Below are 27,692 nucleotides of genomic sequence, written 5' to 3' on the forward strand. Positions count from 1 at the left end.
TTGGACTCTCCAAGCGGTGCACAGAAAAAAGACCATTGGTTTACCTGAAGGGTCCTTTTCTGTGCACCACGGGAGAGTCCAACCCACCCTGGCTACACCGTCCAGGGATTTGTGATTGTCATGTCAACTTGGATTTACCATTCTATGATTCTTCACGCTTCCAGTCTTCACGGTTCCAGACCATCTCAAAATTCTGGGGACTAGAAACACCAGGAGGCGTGGCCAAGGAAAAAAATTCCTTAGTCCCAGGGCAACCAGACTGAATTAACCTGTTGCTTGGACTCTCCCGCAGTGCACAGAAAAGGACCCTTCAGGTAAACCAATCATCTTTCTCAGCATTCTTTCTAGAGTCTCCTCATCTTTTTTTACATCGTGGCGACCAAAACTGAATGCAGTATTCCAAGTATGATCTTACCAAGGAATTATAAAGTGGTATTAACACTTTGTGTGATCTTGATTCTATCCCTCTGTTTATATAGCCTAGAACTGTGTTGGCTTTTTTGGAAGCTCCACACACTGCTGGTTCATATTTTAATGGTTGTCCACTACGACTCCAAGATCCCTCTCACAGTTACTACTATTGAGCAAGGTTCCACATATACTGTATCTGTGCATTTTGTATCTCTCTCACAGGAGGAACTCTGGTCAGTGGAAAAAAAAAACAGTTCTAAGCAAAGAGTTTTCACAAGCAAGGAGAGAATGGTGCAGGAATAAGATAATAAATACTCCCCCACATCTCCTTCACCTCAAACCATTACATCTTCAGGAGAAGATGTATTGAGGATCAATTTCATAACTCAAATCACTCTTTTAATAAAATGATAATTACATGTCCTTCTTTCCCCTCTTTTGTACCATTGACTTTGTCTCGACTCCTAATAATAACATGCACTAGTCTCTGTGATTTTCCTGGCAACATGTTTTTAGAAGTGTTTTGCCCTTGCCTTCTTCTTCGAGTTAAGAGAGAAAGTGTTAAAGGCAGGATAAAAACTAATTCCTTGCTCCTAGTCCAATGCCTTATATTTTACAAAAACAATTTAGGAGCTTTCTTTTTGTGATCCAGTAGTTGAAGTTCATTGCTTTGGATGTTAAGGAAGAAAAGCAACCTAAATCACAATGGAAAATATTCTCTGATTTTATGTTAGGTATTATTGAGCCTGGTTGGGCTACCTGAAGATTATACAGTCTGACATTAAGCATTTTGTGATTTGGCAGTGTAGCAGAACACTTTCATTACGTGCATTATATATACACCTATTATTAATCCCAGGAACTCAACAATAACCAGATCATCTTGTTTTGAAATACGAGCTATTCACCAATATTTGGCTGTGATGTCAACTGTGCCTGGAAAGCGCATGTCTGACCTTTCTCAAAGTTACTTGATATGTAGCTCTACACAGTGAGTGTGCCACAAGCAAAAGAATTTAACACATTGCTATTCAGCGTTTCTTAAACTATAGGACAAAATCATTATAAGTTCTTGGTAAAATGAATGATGCAAAAACAGAAGGACAATAGAACTCTTAACCCAAATGTGATTTTAAAAATACCTCAAAAATATAAGACCTTGGAAACAGGGATGCTTTGAAGATATTACATGTATAACACATGTAAAGTAAGTCGACTGTGGAAAAGTTAGAAAAATGCTAATAAGCACAGTGAAAAATCATTCCAAGCAGTCTTCAAGGAAGCAGGTAAAAAACGGATTTTATCTTAATCTGTTATCTTCTCTGAAAAGTTGTCTGAAAATAAATACATCAAAGTTTCTCCAAACTGAACAAAATGCTTTGTCTTCCAACATGATGCAAAAAATAAACTAGAATACCATTTAGTCATGAGAAGATCAGGTTTTTCAAAATTTTAACTTCATAGCTGTCATGATTTTCTGAACCATCCCTTTGACATTTTGTACATCTTCTTCATGCTGTAGATCAATGACTTTTTCATCCCTTTAAATTAAGAAATATTATGTAAATAACGGATAGAAAACTTAAATACGATAGAATTCAACAACCTACATTCATAAACTTAGCCATATAACCTATCAGTTGGTGAGTTGCTAACATAGGGCACTGCACCATAAATTCATTAGATAATTTATTGTGATAATTAATTAAAGCAGTTACACAAAGCTATAAACACTTTTCACCATTCAAAACTGCTAGGACTCTTTTCTTTTTACTATTCAAATACAAATTAAGAGATTCTTAATTTAAAATACAGTATTATTCACAAAGTTGTTTTCCTGGTTTAATTGCTATTATAAATGATTATAAATGATTATAATTATTTTGATGACAACTTTTCAATGTATATATTACTAGCATTAAAACATATTAAGGAATTTTATGTGATACTAAATAAACTGCTTTCCTTTTCCATGATCACTCTTGATTCTTGTTCTGTTAATTTATGCCTTTGAAAGCCAAAGAATAACTTTAGTCAATTACCCAGGAGGTGTTTTTTTTTAATTACCTGGTAAATCACACTACCATTTTATGGTTAACTTTTAGCCTATTTGACAAGACTCATGGACCCATTTACCTATTAAACTAGTCCCCAATACATTTCTGAAAAGGTTAGTTTCTCAATCTTACCCTGCTGTCTCGTGAGTTCAGACTCCAGAGAAGGAGTAGGCAAATCTTCAAGATTTTAGTCGGCCTTTTTGTATTGCTATGTAATTATATAGCATATGTGCACAGAATTGACAAAGTAGTTCCTTCTTAGTTTTGCATTTTGTCACTTTCTAAACTTATTGCTATTCTCACTTTATGTAAATGAAACCAATCCCCCATCCTTTGAGGGTACATCTAAGTCTGATTTCTATTTTTCACTTCCATATAACCTTACAAACAGCAGTTGCTTCATTTATTATGTGCCATTAGTGCTTGCTATATTCATGTAATACATAATATTTTGTTCACTCAAAATGAAGCAAAGTAATATTTATTAAAATGGATGTCAAGCATAGGCCCAAACCACTATGGAAAGCAAATCATGTTCATATCCCAGGAGGGATGTCTTTATTGACATGAATAGGTTTTGACCCTTAAATAAAACATGACTTATTTGCATTTCTATTTACTTTTGTCCAGGGCCTCCATTTTAACTTGAATAATGTTCTAATAATGTTCTAAGCACATCTGGGGTCTACAATACATTTCAGTCTTTGATCATCTGGGGATCTCTTTACTAAGGCAACAACAATAACAAAAATTCTGTCTTTTCCCTTAGAAGTGCTTTTTTTCTCTGCCCACCTTGATTTTTACTTTTGCACTACATAACATCTCCAGGTGTCTAAGCTTTCCTTCATCCACCTGGGACATCCATGACAGATTTAGATGTTGAGCAAGATTTTGCAGTCTCTGGAAGCCTCTGGCCTGCGTGCAGTTGGATACCAATGTTGTATTAGGAACTAACCCTGCCTGTTCAACCAGTATATTTGTAAGTAAATATTATAAACTCTTCAGGAATCCCCTCAAGGAAATCTAACCCATCAGAGGCACCTTTTAGAAATTTCAAATAAACCCTCTTCTCAGTTAATGAAGTGCAGCAGGACTGCAGGTAGATTTTTTCCTGATGTTGATGCAGCTACTGATATGCATTTGGTCAGTGCAAAATATATCCTATGGAAAGTTTTCATTTCAGGTAGGAATGAAGACCATCTGGTGTTGCCTCATACAGAGATATCCTTTGCCTTATGCATGAACAGTCTGGGAGAGGTCACAGACCATATGTACAAGAGTGACACTAAGCAAATGAAAGGAAATGTGATCCAGCGGCAAACAAATTTAATAAAATAAAAAATCTAGAAAACGTTTCTGTTGTTATTCTGACTCTCTCTCTCTCTCTGCCTGCCTGCCTGCTTCCCTTAGTGGCCAAAATTGTAGAAACCTTTTGGGAAAAGTGTATTTTTGAGGTTTGATGGCTAATAACACCACTTTTTTGGAGTAGTACCATAAAATTATATACCTGTCCATTTACAAATCTGTCCATTTCTCCTCCTCCTAACTCCTTGGTCTCACATTCATACTCAAGATACATAGGAAGGTATGTTTTTCACAAAAAGCTCTACCTGACACAAAATCATTACTGCAAATATAAGAAACCTTATTTTATTTCACATAAGGTTGCCAAATGTATTCTCTCTTTTTGTGAAACATCTAATTTGCAAGCATTTCAGAGCCTTATATGCCATAAGACCAAGAAGAAAAATAAATCAATAGATGGTGTCATTTCTAATAGAAACCAGACCCAAAGACTTGCCACAGATTTTAGAAAACATACAATCTTTTTTTCTTGAAGAGCTAAATAGGGTCTCCACAACTGAGCAAAAACAAAAAATAAAAAAACAACAGGGCTCAAGCTAGTTTTAAACTACATGGGCTGTGCAAGATGAAAATAAATTGTTAGATGGTTGAAGGCCTTGTATTCTTTACCAATGTTTGGAAGCAGAACCTGCCAGCTACATAATAAACCCTGGATGGTATATATGCATTGCAGAACTTAGCAACGACCATTTTTCCTGTAGTGATGACTCCGGTGTTATACATCCAGGTATTTGACTGAAAGAGGTAAACTGCTGCATGGCAGCCCAGCATCATTTAACCTTTACAGCCTAGCAGGATCTAATTACCAACCACATTCAGAATCCAGCTGAGATGATGGTAGCGGGTGAGACTAGAGAGGTGAAAGGCAAATTACTAACGTAATGTCTGGCTTGAAGATACTGCCTCAAGCCTGCTGCCATTAAAATATGAATAAAGTCTGTGTGGGAAAGAGGAAAAGGGGTGTAGGAGATGGGTGGATAATGTAGCACGAAAAATAATAGTCATGCAGGTCTGTGCTAGTTCAAAGCCTCATTAGAAGAATTACAGCTGTAACAAGAGAAGGATGGTTAAGTGGTTAAACCGGTATCTCTGTTCACAGCAAAATATATGAAAAACACCCACACAACAGTCAAACTTAATTGGGCTTATATCTTAAAACATCTGCTGCACTGCTACAGTCATTGCACTGATGCAGAGAGGCTATTCAATTTATCAGTAAATCAGAGTGAGTTAACTATGAGTCAGGTTATACAGGGATTCCTACCTATTAACCAGTTTTGACCACAGGGCTAATGCTCCATTATGCAGGTTCTAGCAACTTGCTCAAGTGGCAGACATGGGGGAGAATTATCTCAACTGAGATCAGTTTGTCGCATACAGACTATTAGAAACTTGACAAAAAGGTTTCATAATATTCATAAACCAGGAAGACAAAGTAATAAAAAGCACAGCACCCTCATTTTTATATGCTTTCTTTCTTTGTTGATATAATTAAGGGTGGAACACATGAAAAAACTAACTCCCACATGGACATCTACAGCAAGGAAAGAAAAAAATATTTTATCCCAACAAAATTATGACACTGAAAACATTCAAGCCCTTGGGATTAAGTGTCCCTCTCAAAGCAGGGCTGTATTTTTAACATTTCTAGAAAAAACAATGCCATGCCTTGCTTTCCCAGTCATCTCACCCTCCCTGTAAGATGTAGACTGGCTTGCTTCATCATCTACGGCCATTATATGTCTTGCTTCCTATCAGTTATTGCTGGTGAGTGGGAAATAGCTCAGGGATCTGATGTTAAATGAAATTGTCCTACCCATTTACAGAGGGGAAGGGAGAAATGAAAAATCACAACTATGTTACTGGCAGTAAACCCCATTCTCCTTATGGGAAGCTCTAACTTCACATTCCTTGGAAAAAGCTACAGCTGGGAAAGTTACTGCAATTTTGTGATTAAAAAATAATATTTGTACATATAATTTTAAAATTCAGTGTCTGCAAAGGGTTGGAAATGATTCCAAGCTTGGTAGATAGCAATTTTCTAAAAACCTAGATTTTAAGAAAACTTTAAGAAAGTTTTGCAAAAAAAATTTTTTTTTAAATTTTGCCCACATCATACTAGGAACATATGTCACACTAACAGCAATATGTGGTTTTACTACCACAAATTATTGAAACATTACTTTCACTGTTCTAATAAACATATCTCCCATCGTAAAGTTTAGGCTCAGTTTTGCAGTTTTAGGTGTGTTCTATCTAGAGGTTTGAAAAACCCACATCAACAAGCAACATACAGAATCAAAAAACAAAGCAAAGTAAAATAACTGCAATTAAAGCTATGAGTTAAGTGTACTTGAAGTACTTTTTAGAACTACAGTTTATTAATTAGATCACGGAGTGCCTAACTTAATAACTCGTGAACTCATACAACCTATCACCTTAACTAATAAATGCAGAATTATTTTTCAATACCTCAACAACACATAGCAGCTTTGTTAGCAGAGAAAGAGAGAAAGGTCCCAAAGCTGCGAGATTAGAAGGGGAGCTCTCAATGGCAAGTAAGAATTGCTTATAGACTGCTTTTTACCCAGTATTAGTTAGGGTTGGAAGGTGCAGAAAGCAACTAAGCCACAGTATTGGCATCTTAAACAATTTAAATCAATGGTCTCTATTGTTAATTTTTTAAATTCATTTTCATTTTGCAAAAATACTTTTGTATGTTTGAATACAAGATTGTCTCGAAAAACACTGCACACATGTTCTTACCAGCTGTTAGGGTAGTTTTAGCACTCTGAATTAGGCTGGACAATCCCACAATTCTTGAAATACCTGGGAAGGGGAAAGAGGAGGAGGAGGCATGGAAAGTAGGAGAAAATAAACAGTCAGATGTTATTCTTGAGATTATTTTTAAAAAGGGGGTTTAAACATTAAATATTATTCCAGAAACACATTAAACCACACTTTGCAGAATAACCAGATGATTATCCCACCAAATGCTGTAATTTTTATTTTGTTGGGAGATTCACATGTTTACTCGAATGTTTTTAATATATATTATACTGTATAATATAATGCACAAACATTCAAATTTTCTGTTCTGTGAAATGAAGTGATCTTTACAAATAAAATTCAAGTTTTCCTTGTAGTCAATCATGGCTATTTGCTGTTTCTGATGAAGTTATTAACCACATCTTGTTAAAAAATTGTTGAAAGTGGAGACAAGAGGTGAACAGACAATCAATGTAAATGAACAAGGAATTAACAAGGTAGAAATGGAAAATAAAACTCAATGGAGTAAAGGCACAAAGAGAGTAGAGAAGAAAAAAGAAATTAGCCAAAAATAAAGAGAGAAATAAAGGAAGATGGGAAAGAGAAATTTGGGGGGAGCGATACTCAAAAATTCTATTGAAAAGTGAGAGGGAAAATACAGAAGAAAAGATATAAGACACATAAAAAGAAGAAAAAGAGAAAAGAAAATTTAGAAATAGGAGAATAGGAGAATGATATGATCCAGTAGAAAGAGATTGATAACAAGATAAAAATATGTTTTAATTAGAATGTGTGGGAATTATATTAAGAACCTTAAAGCTTATAAATAATTATATTACGCTGATTATATAAAACTTGAAATTTGAAACTTGAACATTCATATTGTTAATGGAAAATAGATGGAAAATAAGTGATAAATTGTTTATTTTTAAAGAGTATGTGGTTAAAAATACTATATTGCAGCAAAGAAAGAATAAATATGTCTTTGGTCATCCAGTAGTCTTTGGGATTGTTACAGCCCGTGTCTGATAGCTTTGGTCAAGTTGTCTCAAAAAATCATCAGTATGCCTCACTTTCCTTAATACCAGCTAAAATTGCTCTCACCCAGAGGGTCTTGAAATGCCCCCCTCAGGTGGCTCAGTCAGAAAAAGAAGTAGAGCCAAAAGTGGCAGTGAAAACCGCTAAATCCAAATGGCCAAGCTCCTGCCGCTACAGGATTAGAGAAGAACTAACAACCAGCATGCCTGGGCCTGTTTCCTTTGACTCCAAACAAGATTCGCTCATCTAACCACCCAAGCCCACAACAGCACCTGCAGTAGATAACATAATAAAAGGCAGAAAAACATGAAAGGACAAGGTTGCAAGGAAGAATCTTGTGGGAACAGTGGTCTTCTAAGGAACTACTCCGGACATCTGCATTCTAAGCAAGAGTCATACACCCCAGCCAGGCTTGAAATAGTATAAAATGACATCCATTGAGACAGTGAAGGGCTGTTGGTGGTCTTTGTCTTTACCTTCCTTGAATGCTGGTTCAAATCACACATCTGGACCACTGCAACTTGGTTTGTCTATTTTGACTACACTGTGCTTAATCCCTGAATATATTTACTGTTCTATTTTAGAATTCCAAACTACAAGACCTCTCAATTCCAAAACAGAGGCAATCTAATAAGTGACAATGGTCTGTATGTCAAAGTTACCCAGAAAGGTAGAAAAACCAGGTTACTACCACAGTAATTTTAGTACTAAGTCCCTTTCTTAAAAGGGTCCATGAAAGTTCATTAAGAACCCTGAAACTGACACAAAGGAGCTTTTTCGAAAAGGCAACTGGATTTCTTGGATTTTTTTCTTTGAAAACATTGCCCTTCAGTTCTCAACTGAACTGAAATCTTTTCAAAGAAAAATACCAAGAAAGTCCAATCGCGTTTTAGAAAAAGCACCTTTGGGGAAATCATGTCCTGTGTGATTGAGAATCTTCAAACACCTTTAACTGAACACATTTCTCCCAAAGGAGGCATGTGTGACTGGATGAATGCTGTGATAGTCATCAGGATCAAGTAAATAGTCCTTAAGGTATGTCTCAGTCAGGGAAACTGGGGGCCATTGCTGTCAAACTGGCAGCAATTACCTGCACAACCCACCCAGAAATCCCCTTCAGCTGAAACTAATTATAGTTTAATTCATCTAATTAGTCAAGAGAGTAAAGAGGCAGACATCTGGTTAAACTTTTCCAAGCAAACTGTCCATCTCTTTGCCCTATATTAATTGAAACCCATTTAATATAACCAGACTAGATGGTATGCTGGTGACCTTTCCAGGGTAACTTTCCCGGCAACTATGGCTGTGTTGTATAATAGCCTACTTAGCAAACACCATGGTTGTAGAATTTAAGATTAGGGGAAATTTAGGCTGAGAGCTGGAATTTCTAAGTCTGTTACTGGGCATAACTAAATCCCAAGGTCAGCCTCAAATTCAGCCCTGAGTAGCTATAGTTTATTGGCTAAGACCCAATGAACAGCAAATGGGACATATCCAGTGATAGTTCTTCATATTATGGCAATTTGCTTTTGAGCCAAATCATCTGACATAGGAAATATTTTTTTAACAGTAAAAGAGTTACCAAACCCAGGCTTCTAAAGAAACCAACATGGTGCCAAAAATAAGGATGGGTGTACTTTTATGCAGAGTGGTGTATTTAGACCAGGGGTGTCAAACTCATGTCGTCACAGTAGTGTCATTTGATGTATCGGGACTTTCCCCCCCTTCGCTAAACCCGGTGTGGGCATGGCCAGTGCATGACATATCCGGCTTGCAGGCCACAAGTTTGACAGCCCTGATTTAGACTTGTCAGAACAATATTAACATGATAATCATTTCGTGCAATTTAATAGACCAAGTGAGATCATTCCGTGTGTTCATAACTCCCAGGCACAGTGTTGGAATTTCTAAGTACTTCATTGGACACAACCCGCTCCCAGGTCCAGTCCACAAGTTCTGCCTGAGGAATTATAGTTTACTCAGATGGCTATTGGCTAGGATCCAATGAATGGTGCAACCAATGAATGGGACACACCCAGTGATAGTTCTGCATGCTCTATGGTAAGTGGTTTGTGAGCCAAATAACCTGAAAGAGGGAATCCAGTAGTAGAAATTGTAGGACAAATATACAGAGAGAAGCCTGTTAGGCATGACTAAAGCTTTGGCATAAGAACATAGCATTTTGAATTAGTCTTTATAGATTCTAAAATGGGCTGACACAAAAAATATCAAATACATCATCAGCTTTGACACCACTGCCCATTTCCAGCTACATATACTTAAATACTACGGATTCTGAAACTACTATATACAAGACTGATTCTAAAACATTCACTTCTGCAAATGAATTATCATTAAAACCTACCTTGGTGTACCACAAATCTACAGTCAGGGTCATGGGCGACCTGTAATAAAATTTCTTCCACATCTCTGTTCTTCCCCGGAGAATCCTTGAGAAAAGTTATTTTTTGCTGCAGGGTGCTTGGTAAAGCCATCAGTTGTGCAAACTGACCTTCTGGACTTTTATCTATCTAAAGATAAAAAAAAGAGCAGACACAGCTTGTTTTACTTCAACAACAACATAGAAAATTAGCAGCCACATCTGGAACCAAGTTGCCAGCCCATGCAGGTTATCTGCACTGGAGCACTGTCCATTCACCACATAAAAGGGCACAGAAACTGGTTAATGCAGAAGGGAAAATATCAACGAATATGACGTGCAGGGACGTGCAGTCAGGGGAGGCAGAGCCTCACCACTGTCATCATGAAAAGAAAAGAAAGGCTGAGCTAGTTGCTGCCAGAATCACCATGGATGACTCTGCTTAGTGCTTAACTGTTTAAAAAAGCCTCTAAAAAAGCGCCCTCTACAGGAGGTGGCAGGAGAACAAGGTGCCTCATCTAGTCTGACTTTATGATCACTCGAGCAGAGCTAAGCAAGGGTTAAAAGCCGAAAAATTCCTGACGTACATGAGGCACGTCGTTTTTCTGCCTCCTGTAGGGGCGTTTTTTTAGAGGCTTTTTAGAGGCTCTGGCAGCAATTAGCTCAGCCTGGCCTCAGCTCATGCCTTTTTCCTTTTACATTATTTTTCTTTTCATGATGGCAGGCAAGAGCAGAGTTGAAATCCTCTCTGAAACAGCTGGAAAATGTACGTGTGGGTCGGAGGGAGGGGGAGAAATTCAAAAAGTTTGACTGCATGCAGAGCCACGTTGCCTTTTCAAACACACACACACACACACACCTGGATAAAAGTATATAAGCCCAGCTTCACTAATTACAAATTTGAAAAGGCAACATGGCTCCACCTTCAATCAAAGGCTCGGATCCGAAGGCAGCAGGGGAATGAGAGGGGTTATGGCAGAGGAACTGCTTTCAAGCCATTGGAAAATATATCCAATCCAACTTCTGTGTTTGTGTTTGTTTGAGAGTGAATGAGTGAGAGAGGGATCCAACTTCTCTGTGTGCGTGTGTCTGTTTGAGAGAGGGGGGAGGGAGGGAGAGAGGGAGGAAGGAGGGGAGGGAGAAAAAAAAGAATGAAGTAAAACTTTTTTGCAAAGGTGAAAAACAAATGCTGTCACTTTAAATTGGAACTGAGCATGCCTGGCTGTGGAATTCTGGGAGCTGAAGTCCACAAGTCTAAAAAAAATTGAAACCCCTGAGTCAGTGCCTCACCAGCCATAAACCTCACTGCACGTCACTGATATGAGTACACTCAGCCCAGTAGAGCTGACTGATTTGACTCAAAATTGTATCTGCATTTTGATCTTCACTGCCACCTGCAAATGTTTTAAATACGAGACTAGACTTGGGTTGTTTGCATTCAGAAATTTACATATTTAAATAACTTATATGATTATCTATCTCAATGAATCTAGGCTGCAACTGGTAAAAACATAAAAACACTTCCTACTCTTCCCAAGGCATCAGAATCACCCATGTTATTATTTTATAAGACTTTTTAAATTTTAACAAAAGATAAAATACAAGAAAAGGAAAAAGTGGGTATGGGAGAAACAAAAATGTATTTGCAGAAAAAGAAAAGAAGACGACAGAAAAATGGAAAAGAGTAACTTCTGACTTTTTTCAGTATAGCTACTAGCATAAAATAATAAATTTGCTCTAACATTAGCAATAATACATGGTACTTCTATAACCATAAACAGCTCCATCAAATCCCATAATTAAAATTTCATCTCTTTCACTTTCAAGCAAAAAGTCCAAAAGTGGTTTCCAAGTAGACACAAAGCTTAGGCAAAGTCTTTTCTTTAATCAAAGCAGTCAGTTTTGCCATCATCTCTGCCAAATCTATTAACTTCACCATTGTGGAAATGTGTAAGTCTTTCTATTTCTGTTCATACGAAAGTCTCACTGCTAGAATCCCCCATATTACTGGCTCAACCCCATTCTAGTGCTATGTTTGGAGGAAGAGCCAGGTCTTCATGGCCTGCCAAAAGGCTAAAAGAATAGGGAGACTTCAGATAGAAGACTATTCAAAAGGGTTAAGAGGGATGAGTAGTATCCGATGACAATTTTTGAGGAAAGGGACATGGAATGTGCTTCACTCTATCTGGTTTCTGCCCTTCCAGACTCTTCTAGCCTCCAGGCAGTGAGTAAGCACCTGAACAGCATCACTTGTGCGTGATGGAGTGCAGACTTGTAACAATATCATACTGGACCTAGTGCCACGACATGACTCCATCCAGTTGCTTCATAGTACATCTTAACTTGGAGAGGAGAAAGACTAGAGCACCCCACATAAAAGTCAAGGTCTGGATCTTTCTTCCCCACCAACATTTCCTGGTAAGAACCATGGAAGAAGCAGAACCACTTCAAAATAGTGTCCCCCCCAATTTCTAATCACCTCAGATGATCCAGAAGCATATCATGGTTGATGGTACTGAAAGCAGTTGAGAAAAGGGCCAGGATGGGTGCATCACCCCAATCCTTTCAGAGGTCATCCACCTACATGGTTATCTACAAACCTAGAGCCTCTGAGTAGGCAGAGAAAAAGATATATGATATGACAGGATAAACGAAGAGACTTGTAAACAAAGGAAAATCTTAAATCTTAAGCAGATAGCCTTGGTCAGTTTATAAATATATCTTCAAAGACTGATTTAATTCAGGCAGAAGTTTTTTTCAATTTTGAACTAATAATTATATATCATTTTCTATCATTTATAATCTACAACAGAATCAAGTTGAAATCGTTGCTAAAACTCATCATGCAGTTGTCATTTACGGCAAAAATGCCACTCTGTTTCCAAATGAGATTGGCCCAATAATCTGAGCAAAGCCAATGAATTCATGAAACATGGTTTATCTGAAAAGTTAAATTTTGGTATATGAAACTTGGTTTGGTTAGTCTTCAGATAATTTGTTATAAATCTTTACCAAATACATTATTCTCACTGCTTATATGGAATAATCATTTTTCCTGAAAACTGCTGTAAATTAAACCGGGATTCCTGCAAAAGCAGAATGTAACAAAATGGCATTTTTTTTTTGTAATGAATATTTTATTTCCATTTTCATTTTCATAACACACACTCACATGTATACTATACATAGCCCGTATCATATAGTATTAAATAATAATTACATCAGTTCCTCTTGTCAACAATGCCCAGAAAAATAGAAACCCATTATAGCTCTTCTGCTCTCCATACACTCTTTCTTCTACCACCCTCCAACTTTCTATCTTCCCTCCATCATCCTTTTCTACTCTACTTCCCCTCCCTTTCTACTACTCCTCTCTCTACAATCCACTCCTCATTATCCTTCTCATCTTCCCCCCTAACCCTCTCTCCTATCCTTCTCTTCCCATCTTTCTTCTCCCTTCTATTTCCCACTCCTCCTCTCCTTGGTGTATTTCTGCTACATGTCAATATGCTTAACATACCTAGTTTTAATGAAAAAATAGTAATAGTAATAGTAATGAAAATATAAGAAAAAAAAAGAAACAGTATACATGTGGGGTCAAATTACATTAAAATCTAACACGTCTCATCAAACCTAATATATATCCCTCCCCCCACCCTCCCCCCCCAACCCACCCACCCCCCGACTTCCCGGAACCCGTACACGGTATAGATTTTTAACAAACACAGTCTGAAATATATTGGAAAAAAGAATAAGAAATTAATAACATCTTTACTTGAATTTAGCTCCTCCTTGCTAAGCTAACTTTAAACAATTTAAATCATTCCTGATCTTAAGCATAAGCTATCTGGAATTTCTTAATCCCGTATTTATTTTGTATATAATCAATCCATTTTTTCCAGTCTCGTTTATATCTCTCATTTGAGTAAGAAATGTAAAATTTACACAAGCCCAAAACTTAAGAGAAAATTTTTACAAGATGTTCTATAGATGGCATTTAGATCCTAAAAAGTTGGCTTCTATGTATCCGAATTTACGACCCAAATGTTGGAGATGTGGTTCTCTCGATGCTACATATTTCCATATGGTGGACTTGCCAAAAGGTTAAGGCATTTTGGATAAAAATATGGTGGATTATGCAAAATGTTCTTAAAAAAAGGATAAAGTTTACTCCTCAGTTATTTTTGTTAGGTATAATTACTGACTGTACAGCGGTAGAGATTAACTTGATAGATTAACTTGATTTTGCACTTAATAACGGCAGCAAGACTGTTGGTGGCGCAATACTGGAAAAAGGAAGACTTGCCTACAATTCAAGAATGGACATTGAAAGTCACAAATTTAGCCGAGATGGCTAAAATATCTGCATATCTTAAGGACCACACAAAATGGCATTTTTAAGTACATGTTTGTGCGTGTATGTCCAGACTCAGGCTTGACTCCTATCAACTATATGGACAACTGTACAGTTTTTTGGAAGTGTTTTGCCAGGTTTTTTTTCCCCTAGGGCTGAGCCAAACTGATGGCCCCCAAATCCCCTGCTAGAACTCCTGGTCTCCCTTTTCTAGCTTAGTGCCTTTTACCATGACACCAAACTGACGCTCTTGAATACAACCAGATTTAGATTGACAGAATCACATTTCTAAAGTAAGATAATGACTTACTTTTCCAGATTTCCTAAGTAATCAAGCCACCTGGATATGCCAGGCTATGGATAGCTTGTTATTTAACATATCACACTCTTCAAAATAGTTTACATTTTTTTAAAAAAAATATTCCAACATTGACCTGCTTACCTCTAACTTGCCCAGCTGATGCTTGTATATCACTTGAGGGCTATCTTGCAAAATGTGGCTATACAGCTTCTGAAAATGTATCATGTTTGGTTTCACTATGTTCATAACCTTTGATTTATCTTCTCCAATGAGCATTCTGAAATCGCCTAAAGCAAAGTCAGGTTATCAATATTTATATAGGCAACCTGTTTACAGAGATGTAGTTTGCCTTACAATTAATAAGATTTCTAATACTAGCTGCAAACTGAGACTTAGTCTTATCTTCATAATTACAGTATTACACTAAAGCAGGAACTATGGCTCCTTCACGACATGGACATCAATTCCCAGAATTCCTGAGCCAGCCATGCTCAGGAGTTGAAGTCCACAAGCCATGCAGGGCCCATAGTTCCCCACCCCTGCACTAAAGGAAGAGTGAAAACATACATTGCAAAGGGGGCACACTAAACTAATGATACATAATAAAGAAAATATAGCAAATACATGTCCTTGAGCCAGAAGATCCCACTTAAAATCACTACGTTGTGAATCTCACACTGTGGCTTTGGAATACTCATTAGCATAATTTACCTCACAGATATATTTTTAAAAAGTCCATCAAACATCGTAAGAATTACTTTTATGAAAAATACAGCTTAGGAAACTGCAGGCAGAATATTAACTGCATTAGAATTCCCCAGGAGATCCTTGCTAATTAATTCAGTAGCCCAGGAAAGATAAAAGATGCAGCTCTTGCACTCAAAACTAATGAATATATTATGTTGGCATGTTGGGTGGGGGGGACCTTCAAGCCGCCTTTAGCATTTCTTTCTATCAGATCAGGCAGATGACTTTGTTTCAGGAGAGCTCAAGGCACATACTGCTGGCTGACACAAATGTTCAAACTGCAGTGTCTGAGCCTGTGTGTTTAAGGGAAAAATGGTGTTCTGATAAGATCAGCTTGCCCCAACCACAAAACTTCCGTGTGTGTTCGACCACAGCCCCCAACATCCTTAGACCACAACATGCCAACATAATATATTCATTAGTTTTGAGTGCAAGAGCTGCATCTTTTATCTTTCTTGGGCTACTGAATTAAGCTTTCATTGTAAAATACTCCCTTTAACACTCAAATGTATTACATTGAACAAAAACCTGTACATTCAACTGATTTAAGCTGAAAATCAGATATGAAAATATCCAAGAAATCAAAAATATGGGTGCTTTCTAGCTGATAGAATGCAGGCAACAAGATATTCAGCTGAAAGCCTCTAGAGACCCTCACTTGTAGAAAATGAAAGTATGCTAAGTGCAAAAGTGGGCTATGGCTGTGCAGCACACACTGGCAATGTGCACAAATTGTCATTATTAGCAGCAAATGATGAATTTGGCAAATGTTACATTACAGCCAAGAAAACCATTCAGGGAAGCCGAGGTATAGACGGGGCTACAATGAATAACAGAAAAAATTTGGACTTTGGTGGTCCTGTGTGAAAGTAGGAACCCATATGCTGGCAATAATCTGGTGTTAAGTTCTGATAATTAGGGATAATGAAAGAAATCAGTGATGAGTTTGAGGAAAATTGTGCAACATTCTGAATAAATGTGATGGAGAAAAACTAGTCTGTTAAATGCATTAAATGCATTAAATTAGTCACGTAAATGCATAAAGTGAGAACATTCGGAAGTCTAAGAATAAAACATTTGGGAAAACATCTGTTTTGAATATATGATTTAAGTATATGTCTATTTGTAAACATACATATGTTAAAGCAAAGAATCTAAAAGTACAAATAACCTGATAATTTATAAAAATATAAATTGACGGAAGAAGTAAAAGGCTAAAATGGAATTTTGAATGTGGGATACCATCTTATTTGTAGCGGATCTTGGGGGAAATAGAAAAGAAAGAAGAGAAAAATAGAAAGAATCAAGAATGATAGGGTTGGAAGGGATCCCTGACCAATGCAAGAATCCTCATAGCTTTCTGGACAAAGACTGTTTATTTTTTCTTGTGAAACTACAAATTTAAGAGGCAGGCTATTCCACTACTTCAAAGTTCTCACATCAGGAAAATCCTCCTTATTTCAAGTCTGGATCTGTCTCAATTCAGCCTCTATTCTTGTAAAAGCAGACGGCTTGCAAGAAAAAAGATGAATCCTGCATTTTTAGAGTGGAATGAAAGGAAACTGGACAGCAAAAAAAGATGTGGAAACTGCTTGGAATAGAATAGAAAGAACTGTTACAGAATACTACAGAAGTGTGAGGAGTTACATTAATGGGAAATATGGAAAAGGGTGATGAAGCAAAGAGAACTATGAATGAAGAAAACTATGCATATTAGAGAATGCTAAAAAAGAATGAAAGATACATTAATGCATAGAAAGAGAAAAAAGTTTGTAGGCAAACAGAGAATGTAGGTAAACAGAGAAAGACTACAAAAAAAGAACTTAGAACAAATGCGTGGGAAAGTGCTAAAGGAGTATCCAGCTAAGTGAATAGAACTGAAAATAATTTAAGCTGCAAGATCCAGAATACTTCTTCCTAATAGTATGTCAGATAAATGGCTGAGCCATCTATTATGCTAGCAAACCATAAGCAAAGTTGGTGCACATCTTTCATTAACAGTTACGATCTCATTTTTAAAAAATCTATTATTAAACTATTTAAAAGCCATACTCACCACAATACGACAATCCAGCAATCTTCATATAAAGATCTTCTTCAGAGAAACTTTCAGGCAACATGAGAAAGGCTGCCATGACAGCACTCTTCAAATTACTGTTCAGAGCCTCTTGCAGCTTAACATTCTCATTCTGAGCCAGAATTTTCACCTGTAATTAGTTGGAAAATTTGGTCATCAAATAAGAGGGAAAATAATCAGCAATCTATTTCATTAGAACAATCCTCTATAGATTGTTTAAGGGATATCTTCAGAAATTGAAGCAAACAAAAAACAGACCCTTATCCTGAAAGCAAATGCTTTCCTCAGCTTAATTAAAAGATCTATGAAACACAGCCACAATCATAATGGCCTTTGAAACCAAGACTTTATGAAATGATATAGAAAAATCTATAGCAGCAGAAGACCCCACTCCAATTTATGTTTTTCAAAGCTTTTTTTTTCAATCAAAGGACTTTGCCATTTCTTTTTTAACACACATCTTCTGAGGCAGCTCCGAACAGAAAAAATGTGTACAATCTTGTTATGTGTGTTCATTGAAGAAAACTTCTCTTACTAGATCTGACTCAATATGTTGCAAGAACAAGTATTGCCTCTAACGTGATCACCATGTGCTCAAATGTAAAAAAAAATAAAAATCCACAAGATGAGTGAAGAAGACAGCTGGAACTTGACTGAATACAGCAGTATTTTGTGATAGAGTTCAATTTTGCAAACATGCAGAAAGCACACAAACATCACTAATTCCATGACAGAGGCATGATTGTATCCAGAACCTCACAACTGAAGATACACAAACGCACACACCCCTCTCTCTCTCCAAATGCAACCCTGGAGACTCAAAATGAACCTGTGGTGCATCCAATATCATTATTTTTCCATTATCTCTCCCTGCATCTGAAGTGTGGTTTTTGTTAGTTACATAAAATTTGAACCATCTGAGCTGTTAAAGGTAAACTGGTCCTGGGAGAGATTCCTAGAACACATGTTTTCAATTTGCTCTCCAGTCTGTTTTTGAAAGCCTAATTTTGCAAACAAGCATTCCCCTCCCCAAGGGGGGGGGGGTCAGTACCATCGTGTGGAACTGCGAGAGGCTGGTAGAACAATCTTGGACTACAGTGGAACCCAGCTGCTTTGCCAACTATTTCCAATGACTAAATTACACAGCCTGTGTAATCAAGTGACCATACTTTAAATTAACTGTTATGGAGAACAACTGTGTTACTTGCTAGGAAAGCAAATTCACTGAACTGCATTAAGGGGGGGAGGGGGGATAAAGAAAGGTAGCACTATGACCTTGAACGTGCCTTGGACTACAATGGCATTTAAAGAGAATAAATGTAGAAGCACCAAATGTCTCATAATGTTTGGGTTAATTTCTGAATATGCCCGTATTTAAAAAAGCTTCATTTGTTTCATATTTTTATTTGGTTTGTAACTTTAGCTGGAGCCAGTGTTCTCCTAACCAAAAATGAAACAAAACAACTAAACAACCACACCTTTGGAATGAGTTTTGGAAGAAAAACATCCAATATGAATGTTTTAAAATGACTTTTCAACCTCCAAAATAAAGGTTAAAGAGAGGCAATGGAGCTGAGTCATTAAACCCTTTGTTTTGAAACACAATCAAATCCAATTTATTCTCAAAATTACTTCAAAATATAGTCCTAAAACACAGGTTTTAAAGGTATGATGCTTAGAACTTCTTACAAAGCCTAAACATGTTTTTTTCACCCATTGTGTATATTACCCATTTGGTCTTTTATATTCCTTCAAGTGCCAGAATCATGTACCACTAAATTTCCTTTTTATATTTTTAAAACAAAATACAGCTAGAAAGAAGGAAAGAAAGAAAGAAAGAAAGAAAGAAAGAGGCAGAAAATGTATGCAAATATAATATTTGCAATTTCTAAACTTAGCTACTATATTAGTTTATTAATTTCTATGGTTACAAAGGAGAGTGCAAAACACACAATAGATTGCCTAAGGCAATCTATAGGAATTGCCCGTAATATCTCATATAAAGAAAACCACACACAAAGTTCCACATTCAATTTCTGACAATCATTAAGAATACCAGAGAAAGATCTGGAAACTCTATGAATTACAGAGCTCTGCATTAGCACTTAAAACTAAACAAGAAACTATGAATAACTGCTGAGTGGGAAATTCTAGAAGTTGACATTCATAAATGATTGCCAAGTTTGGAGTCCCCTGTTTTAAACCAATAATATTAATTTTAAGCCAACCTTTGCTGTGTTTTCAATAGGTACTTGTGCCTTATTGAAAATGTCCTCATCTGAACAGTCATTTATATTAAAACTGTTACAAGAGGAAAGTGGAAGTCTAAAGTGGTATTTGGAAAGAAGAATGAGAAGGCAATAATTATGTATTTTAACTAATCAGGTCACAAATGGGAAGGTTACAAATGGTAATCACCTGACCCTGGCATAAATATATGCCGTTTGCCAAAAATCCAAAGTTTGATCATGTGACCATGAGGGATACTGCAATGATCATAAGTGTGAAAGATCACTAAATCGCTCTTTCAGTGCTTGAAAGAGTGTAAGTTCAAGTGGTCACTAAACAATGGTTTTAAGTTGAACGCTACCTGTACCTGTGTGGCTGAAACCGAAAAAGCCACTCAGACCACTTGTGCAGGAAACCGCAGGACTGAAAGAATGTGAAGAATGTACTGGCTGAGAAACAGGAGACCATTATGGCACATCAAACTATAGTTTAAGAGCTGAGGTGGTGCAGTGGTTAGAGTGCAGTACTGCAGCCACTTCAGCTAACTGTTAGCTGCAGTTCGGTGGTTCAAATCTCACGGGCTCAGGGTTGATTCATCCTTCCATCCTTCCAAGGTGGGTAAAATGAGGACCCAGACTGTGGGGGCAATATGCTGACTCTGTAAACCACTTAGAGAGGGCTGAAAGCCCTATGAAGCGGTATATAAGTCTAACTGCTATTGCTAACTGCTACTGTTTAATCCTGTAGGTGTCTGAAAAGACTCTTTCTGGGCATTCTTTGCTGTCTTCATTGAGAGATTGTGGGAGAAACTGGAAGTAGTCATTGATGGCTCTTCTTTTACATTTATCAATTGCATGAAAGTAACTAAAGGGTTATTATGTAATCATAGGGTATTTATCTACAATGGTAAATGGACAGTTATTTTAAATTCTATATAAACTCACTGATCCAAACTCTTTCTAAACCCAGTTTACTTCCTCCAAGATTGGTATATTGACCCAATTCTGAATTATGCCTTGGTAAAACCACACTTGGAATACCGCATTCAGTTTTGGTCACCACGATGTAGAAAAGATGTGGAGACTCTAGAAAGAGTGCAGAGAAGAGCAACAAAGATGATTAGGGGACGGGAAACTAAAACATATGAAGAACGGTTGTGGGAACTGGGTATGTCTAGTTTAATAGAAAGAAGGGCTAGGGGAGACATGATAGCAGTGTTCCAATATCTCAGGGGTTGCCACAAAGAAGAGGGAGTCAAACTATTATCCAGGGCACCTGAGGGTAGAACAAGAAGTAATAGGTGGAAACTAATCAAGGAGAGAAGCAACTTAGAACTGAGGAGAAATTTCCTGACAGTTAGAACAATTATTCAGTGGAACAGCTTGCCTCCAGAAGTTGTGAATGCCCAACACTGAAAGTCTTTAAGAAGATGTTGAATAGCCATTTGTCTGAAACGGTATAGGGTTTCCTGCCTAGGCAGGGGGTTGGACTAGAAGACCTCCAAGGTCCTTTCCAACTCTGCTATTGTATTGTATGTTTTGAATTAATTTATGTGGGTGACATTGTTATTTTACAGTCTATAGCAGTGAGCTGAAGAAGTTTTACTACTAATACCAAAAAGAAAAAACTCACCATAAATTACTAAAAGGACAAAGGTTTTGTTTATCTTCAAAAGCCAAGTCAGATCAGAAAGTCAGATAACAGCAGATCAGTGTGCATGTTATTCAGTGGGTAAAGACTTTCTAGACAACTATAAAGATTAGGGAGAATGGCCACAGAAACATAATAGCAATTATTCATTTGATGTATATACAGTAACCGGTGCTGCAATTATTCCATCTGAAATTAAGACTTTCAAGCTTGCTATATGCATTTAAAAACCCTTTAAAAGAAAACAGAATCCGAATTCCACAGATCCATGCTTGATGTGCTTCAATGTGCACTTTGTGTAGTAGGAGGGATTAACTCGAGGTCCAGCCTGGTGTCAGATCATAAACGTTTGATACAAACCAGTGGTGGGTTGCTAACCAGTCTACTACCTACTGGTTCGTTTGTACTTGCGTGTGCAACACTTCTGCGCATGCGCAGAAGCGTCCGGGCGGGTGGGCAGAGCCTCCCACCACCACTACCAGTTCGGCCAAACTGGCAGCAACCCACCTCTGGTGCAAACTGAAGTTTTACTCTAAGAATTAGTCCTCTTAGATATGGGTCCATAGCTTTTGCTCCACATAAACTATAACAGCAAAGACAAGGTCAAGGCACCTACTGTGCAACAAATCACAACATGCAAATCACAATATGCAAGTTCCAAGTTAAGCTAATGCAGAAAATGAAAGCCAACCAGTTCCACAAGATGATCTTCAGCATATACCCACTATTGTCAATGATTACATCAAGAATTGCTTTGAAATTCTAACCACAGGGAACCAATGAACCATGGAATGAAATTTAAAAAGCTGCTAAAGATCAAAATGCAGGTTGGGGACTTCCTGGAGAAGGTCTTAGCTATGTGGCTGCTAAGAATCAATGTCAGATATGCACAAAAGACTTGTCTTTACATAGCATATAAATCTGTATCTGTTGTTAATCAGAAAGAACTGTTTTGAAAAGCCCCTACCAATAAAGGCCTTAACATTCAAGTGATGAAAAAATTGACAAAACCTCAAAGAAAACCCACATAGTATTTGCATTATTTTTCCAAAAGGAAAAAAAAGGAAAATCCTAAATATCCATGTGGCAACCATTACATCTACTATATCTCAGTTTCAAATAGTTGAAATAAAGTAATTCCATATAAAACTTGTTATAAAGTACGATTGGTTTCATTGCAAATGCTAGAGACCTACTTTTGTACAATCTCTACCCGAGTGAACAGGTGCCTACTCAAAGAGTTGGCAAATATTAACAGAAAAGCTAAATAAACACAATGAAAACATATTTTGCCTAATACAGTGCAACTTTCTCATGAATCAAAACATTTCATACACTGTGATATGGCTATATGGAACCACCAATCACTAATCACCTTGCATGTTAAAAGTTAACATTTGACAAAAAGTTTTCAAGAACTGAATGCGTTTGAAGCAAAATCCTGTAAGAACTTAACAGAAAAAGTCACTTACATCTGATTGCAGTTTAATCTAGTTCCCACATGAAAAGATGAACATTCATTTTTTTAAAAGAATGTCATAATGACTAATTAGGAGTAAAGACTGTAGAGCCTCTTCTACTGCCAGTATGTAATTTCTGGTTTATCTGTCTTAACAAATATTAAGGTACATATTCCAAAGCTTTTAAAACCTTTCTTTTCCAGTTTAGTGCCCTTCAAAAAATTGTGTAATAGAATGAGAAAATGCCAGACAGCAGGTAAAATTACACTAAACACAAATCAGAGTTATCCAAATTAATATTCAATTCCAAATGGATCCCTCTCTCCATATCAATGTTACTATTAAATTATTACTAAATGTATCTTAAACCAAACTAGTTATTTTGTCTTTTAAAAAAAAATCTTTAACTCTGCTTCCATCTTGTGGCCAGTAAGAATAAGTAACAAGTTTGTCTCTCCCTTTATTCTGATGGACATCTAAGTTGAATTCCATTGTATCTACTATCATCAACATTGTATAAGATATGTGAAATGTTTAAATAGAGTATATTTCAGTACAGTGAGCTATAGCCACATATTCTAGCACAACCATTACAAGTATGAAGAGATAACACTTCTATCAACAATTCATAACACCCTGTCACACGCTTCTTCTAGAGTCAGGGATTGCATTGTTGGTTGTACAGTCGTTAGAGATATTGCAATAGTCTCATACTGTTTACCTTTATTTAGCATGTTGTGCAAAGCTGTGGATAGGCTAATGTTACATTAAGAACAGAAGAGCAAGTAACAATAGCCTGCCTTCTATTGCAATGGAGTTGGTCAGTGCTTCTGAAAAAAAATCTATGCTTTCTGCAGTTCCAAAATGCATCTGTTGCTTAGCCCTCATCCCAGCACACTGGGTAATTTGCTCCATTATCAAAGAACTTAGAATAAAACCATGGGCATGAACTGAACACTCGTTTTGAAACCATGCCAACACACCCTCCCCATTTGGTCTGGTAAAAAGCCTGCAGCATTCTCAGACTCTTTTAAGGAATGCTTAATGAATGCAGGGTTTTCACAAGCAGTTTTGGGGGCTGGGGGAGAGGGAGGGCAGGAGGACAAGAGAGACAATGCAAAATGGGATTGTGTAGCCATCTCTTCAAAACAAGAGGACAAGTTAATCCTCCATTTTAAATAAAAACAAAACATGTAAGGCAGGGGTGTCAAGCTCATGTCATTGCGGCATCACGTGACGTATCGGGACTTTTTTCTTTCACTAAACCGGACATGGGCGTGGCCAGCATATGATGCATCCGGCCCGCAGGCCAGGAGTTTGCCAGCCCTGGTATAAGGCCTTTAGATCAAATCTAGTAGCAACTGAAACATCAGATACTTTAAAATGTGAGTAGTCTAGACCAGAGGTGTCAAACCCACATCATACGTCGTTGTCACATGATGTATCGGGACTTTTCCCTTCGCTAAACCAGGTGTGGGCATGGCCAGCACATGGCATACCTGGTCTAGACAATACTATTATGACTCACAGCCATCATTTATTTTCACCATATTACTGTCAGTCAATTTCTCTATTATTACAGTCAGTGCTATCTATCATATTTTTTTTCCTTTGTAATTTTAAACAAATGAACAGAAGTAGTACCGGCTTTTGCAGACGTCCAGCTACATAAAGTGTCTTCCATCGCAGCAAATCTTCAATTAAAGCATCAGTACTTATGACACCGTATTTTATAATCTGGCAGAAAAGAAAGCTAAATCAGATAAATGTAATTTTGAGATAGGTTTAGCTCTACCTAAATCAAACATTGAAAAGCTAAAAATGTCAGAAGTCTTATTATTCTGACCTTTTTTTTTTTTTTTTTTTTAAGAAAATCAGATTTTTATCTAACTTTGCAGGTCATTTTCCTGAAAAGCAACACATAGCACAGAGCAGGAACCATTTTTCTCAGGAAACTTTGACTAAGCTGGCAATTTCTTCTTATTCTCCTACATACCCTTGAACTCAGATTCTTTTCTCTTCTCTGATTTTAAGACTTCCTAAGAAGGTTGCTATGTTCCTGTGACTGGGTTTTGAAACCCTCAGTAACTTAAAAAAAGTTAGAATAAACATTTCATTAATAAAATATCAGAATATTGCGTTCTAACAGCATTACAACACTGGAGAAAGAAGATAAACATCAGACAAATTAGAAGTAATTCTGCATTTTTCTTAATGTGTAAACATGACTTACCCTACCATTACAAGGCACCAATGTATTGTAGTAAATCCCTGCTCCATAGTTTTGGACGTTACATATTGATTTGGTTCCAAAATATTTTAGGCAGGAATAATGACTCCGGTTTTTTGACAGGTTCATTGTGTGCCATGTTGTAGAATCATCAACTGCAAATACAAAATCCAGCATATTGTTCTGCAAAGGAAAATAAAGTGGACTGACTTCTCTAGTTGGCAAAATCCACAATTCATCTGCTAGGATTAGAATCTTTAGCACCAATCTCATTTTTAGCTTATCCAAGAAATGTGTGAGACATGAAGGACAATGTTACTTGGACACCTCTTTTCCGGTGTGGGGCAGGAAGGACATTTGTCATTAGGTTGTCAGACTAAAAGACAAGTAAAATACACTATATTGCCAAAAGTATTCACTCACCCATCCACATAATCAGAATCATTTGTGAGTGAATACTTCTGGCAATATAGTGGTTTGCAGGAACCCTAACCCCTACTCTTTGAGGAACATTAGGACAACAAACTCAATTAAATGCAGTTCCCTGCATTATATACACATAACTCCTTCCACAAATCTAAAAAAATCATGAACAGTTGCCATCTTCAGCTATAATGGGCTAGGACTATTTTATTTAAAAAAAAAAAACTTGAGGAAACTTCTGATTAATTCAGTGGACAGGTGTTCCAGGCAGCAATCACTGAAAGCCTTGTAAGGAGTAGGCTAAAGCAGTAAAAATAAAAAAAACTCAATGTTAGAGAAGCTGTAACATGGTCGCTGGTGATAGAACTCAATTTAATCTTTCCCAATTTAAGTCAACCTCCTATGTAACACAGGGTTTAAGTAACAAAGTTGAAAGAAGGTGGCCATCTCTCAAGGATACTAGCACTCATTCAAGCGTATTAAATTCATGTTTAAGAAACAGGTCTCCTCCTCTTTCCAAGGGTATATAAAGAGCTTGGATAGCTCTATCAAGTGGGCAAAATAGCTCAGTGGTGATGGATAGGCATAAGGGCTTTAGACTCCGTCCCGTCCCACCTCCGTTCTGGCTGTAGAAGACCCCGCTTGTTGGAAGACCCCAGAGCCATAAGCGAAAGCTAGGCTGAGCTCTTGGGGGAAGTGAGCCAAGATCCTGCGGAACTTCACTGCTGAGCTCGGCAAAGACATGCGGGCAGAGGGGCAACAAAGAGGCTCCCCCGGAATTCGTGCTCGGCGCCTTCTTCCAAGCAGCACGTGGTCAGTCCGGGCGGAAGCCTCGCCTCGCCAGTAGCTCCGGAGGAAAGGTGGTCGGTGATGGGAGAGGAACAACAGACAAGTAGCCGAAGGACGCTGCCTAAAACCACAGCGCCCCCTGCCTCAGGCGGTTATCGCTCTTTCTATTTAATAAAATAGAGGTCGCGCGCTCTATTAAATACATCGGAGTGCATCTTTAGTGGATGTAAACACGGATTCAGCAGCCTCTGTGCAATCGATGAATTATATTCATAAAAACGCCAGTTTCAGGGTTGCCTTGTATAACGCCTCCTGTTATTTAATCTTTTCTTTAACAGATTAACAGAGTTGGAAGGGACTAGGTCATCTAATCCAACAACCCACCCAAGCAGGAGACCCTATACCATTTTTGACCGATGGCAATCCAGTGTCTTCTTGAAAGCTTCCAGTGATGAAGTTCCCACAACTTCTGAAGACAAAGCTGTTCCATTGGTTGAATGTTCTCACTGTCAGAAAAATTATTCTTATTTCTAGGTTGAATCTCTCCCTGATCAGTTTCCATCCATTATTCCTTGTCTGGCCTTCAGATGCTTTGAAAAATAGGTTGACCCCCTCCTCTCTGTGGCAGCCCCTCAAATATTGGAACAGTGCTATCATGTCTCCCTTGGTCCTTCTCTTCACTAGACTAGCCATGCCCAGTTTCTGCAACTGTTCCTCTTATGTTTTAGCTTCCAGTCCCCTAATCATCTTGGTTGTTCTTTTCTGCACTTTTTCTGGAGTCTCAACATCTTTTTTTATAGTGTGGTGACCAAAACTGGATGCAATATTCTAGATGTGGCCTTACTAAGGCTTTACAGAGTGGTATTTTTGAGGAATTCTTTAATCCCAACCAAGCACTGCTTCCTTGATCTGCTTTGTAACCTAACTTTATTCCTTTTCTCTGTAAGTCCAAATTGCTTTCACAGGGTTCTTTATACCAGGTCTTCACATCTGAATTCTGGATCTGCATTTTTTTTTAACTCTTATTAATTTCTTGTTTTGCCACACACCCCGCAACCCACTACATTCATTTTTCTTTCCTTTTCTCCTGATAATATCCATCTCTCAGTTCCATGGAAAAAAGAAGCACATTCACATACACAGGCCTTCTTTTGACAGTTACTCATTCCTTTCCACAGACTATATTTTACTGCCTGCTTTTCCATCAGCATTTACATTTCTTAAAATGCCTCCATTTCACCATCTCAGTATACTACCAAAGTGTATAGGTTAATCTCCGTTTACCTTTTTGCTGATGATATATTGCTTCCATTTGTTCGTTCCTTTCTCCCTGTCAAATCTTGCTCGCTGCTAGACGAGTTTCCAGGTTCATAATTCTCACTGCATCATGCAATCTATCTACCATTTTTTTT

The 27,692-nt window shown here is 37.5% G+C and overlaps 1 protein-coding gene across 2 annotated transcripts; it reads right to left on the reverse strand.

Annotated features, from left to right (window-relative positions):
* Positions 1–1,119: 1,119 nt before the first annotated feature.
* TAMM41 (TAM41 mitochondrial translocator assembly and maintenance homolog) lies at positions 1,120–26,299 on the reverse strand. 2 transcript variants are annotated; one of them, XM_032208498.1, is made up of 8 exons: positions 26,107–26,299; positions 25,072–25,251; positions 24,483–24,575; positions 17,479–17,629; positions 14,817–14,962; positions 10,006–10,171; positions 6,600–6,662; positions 1,120–1,952 (listed from the first exon to the last, which is right to left on the reverse strand). In XM_032208498.1, exons 1-8 carry the CDS (start codon positions 26,233–26,235, stop codon positions 1,879–1,881), a joined length of 1,002 nt encoding a protein of 333 aa, XP_032064389.1. In that variant the 5' UTR covers positions 26,236–26,299; the 3' UTR covers positions 1,120–1,878. The 2 variants fall into 2 exon arrangements, 1 of the variants encoding a protein (XP_032064389.1); XR_004254567.1 differs by lacking the exons at positions 1,120–1,952; positions 6,600–6,662 and adding an exon at positions 12,500–12,629 and having other exon boundaries at positions 10,112–10,171.
* Positions 26,300–27,692: the final 1,393 nt, after the last annotated feature.

Source organism: Thamnophis elegans, chromosome 2 (assembly GCF_009769535.1).
Source record: "Thamnophis elegans isolate rThaEle1 chromosome 2, rThaEle1.pri, whole genome shotgun sequence".
In the NCBI taxonomy this organism is placed as follows: domain Eukaryota; kingdom Metazoa; phylum Chordata; class Lepidosauria; order Squamata; family Colubridae; genus Thamnophis; species Thamnophis elegans.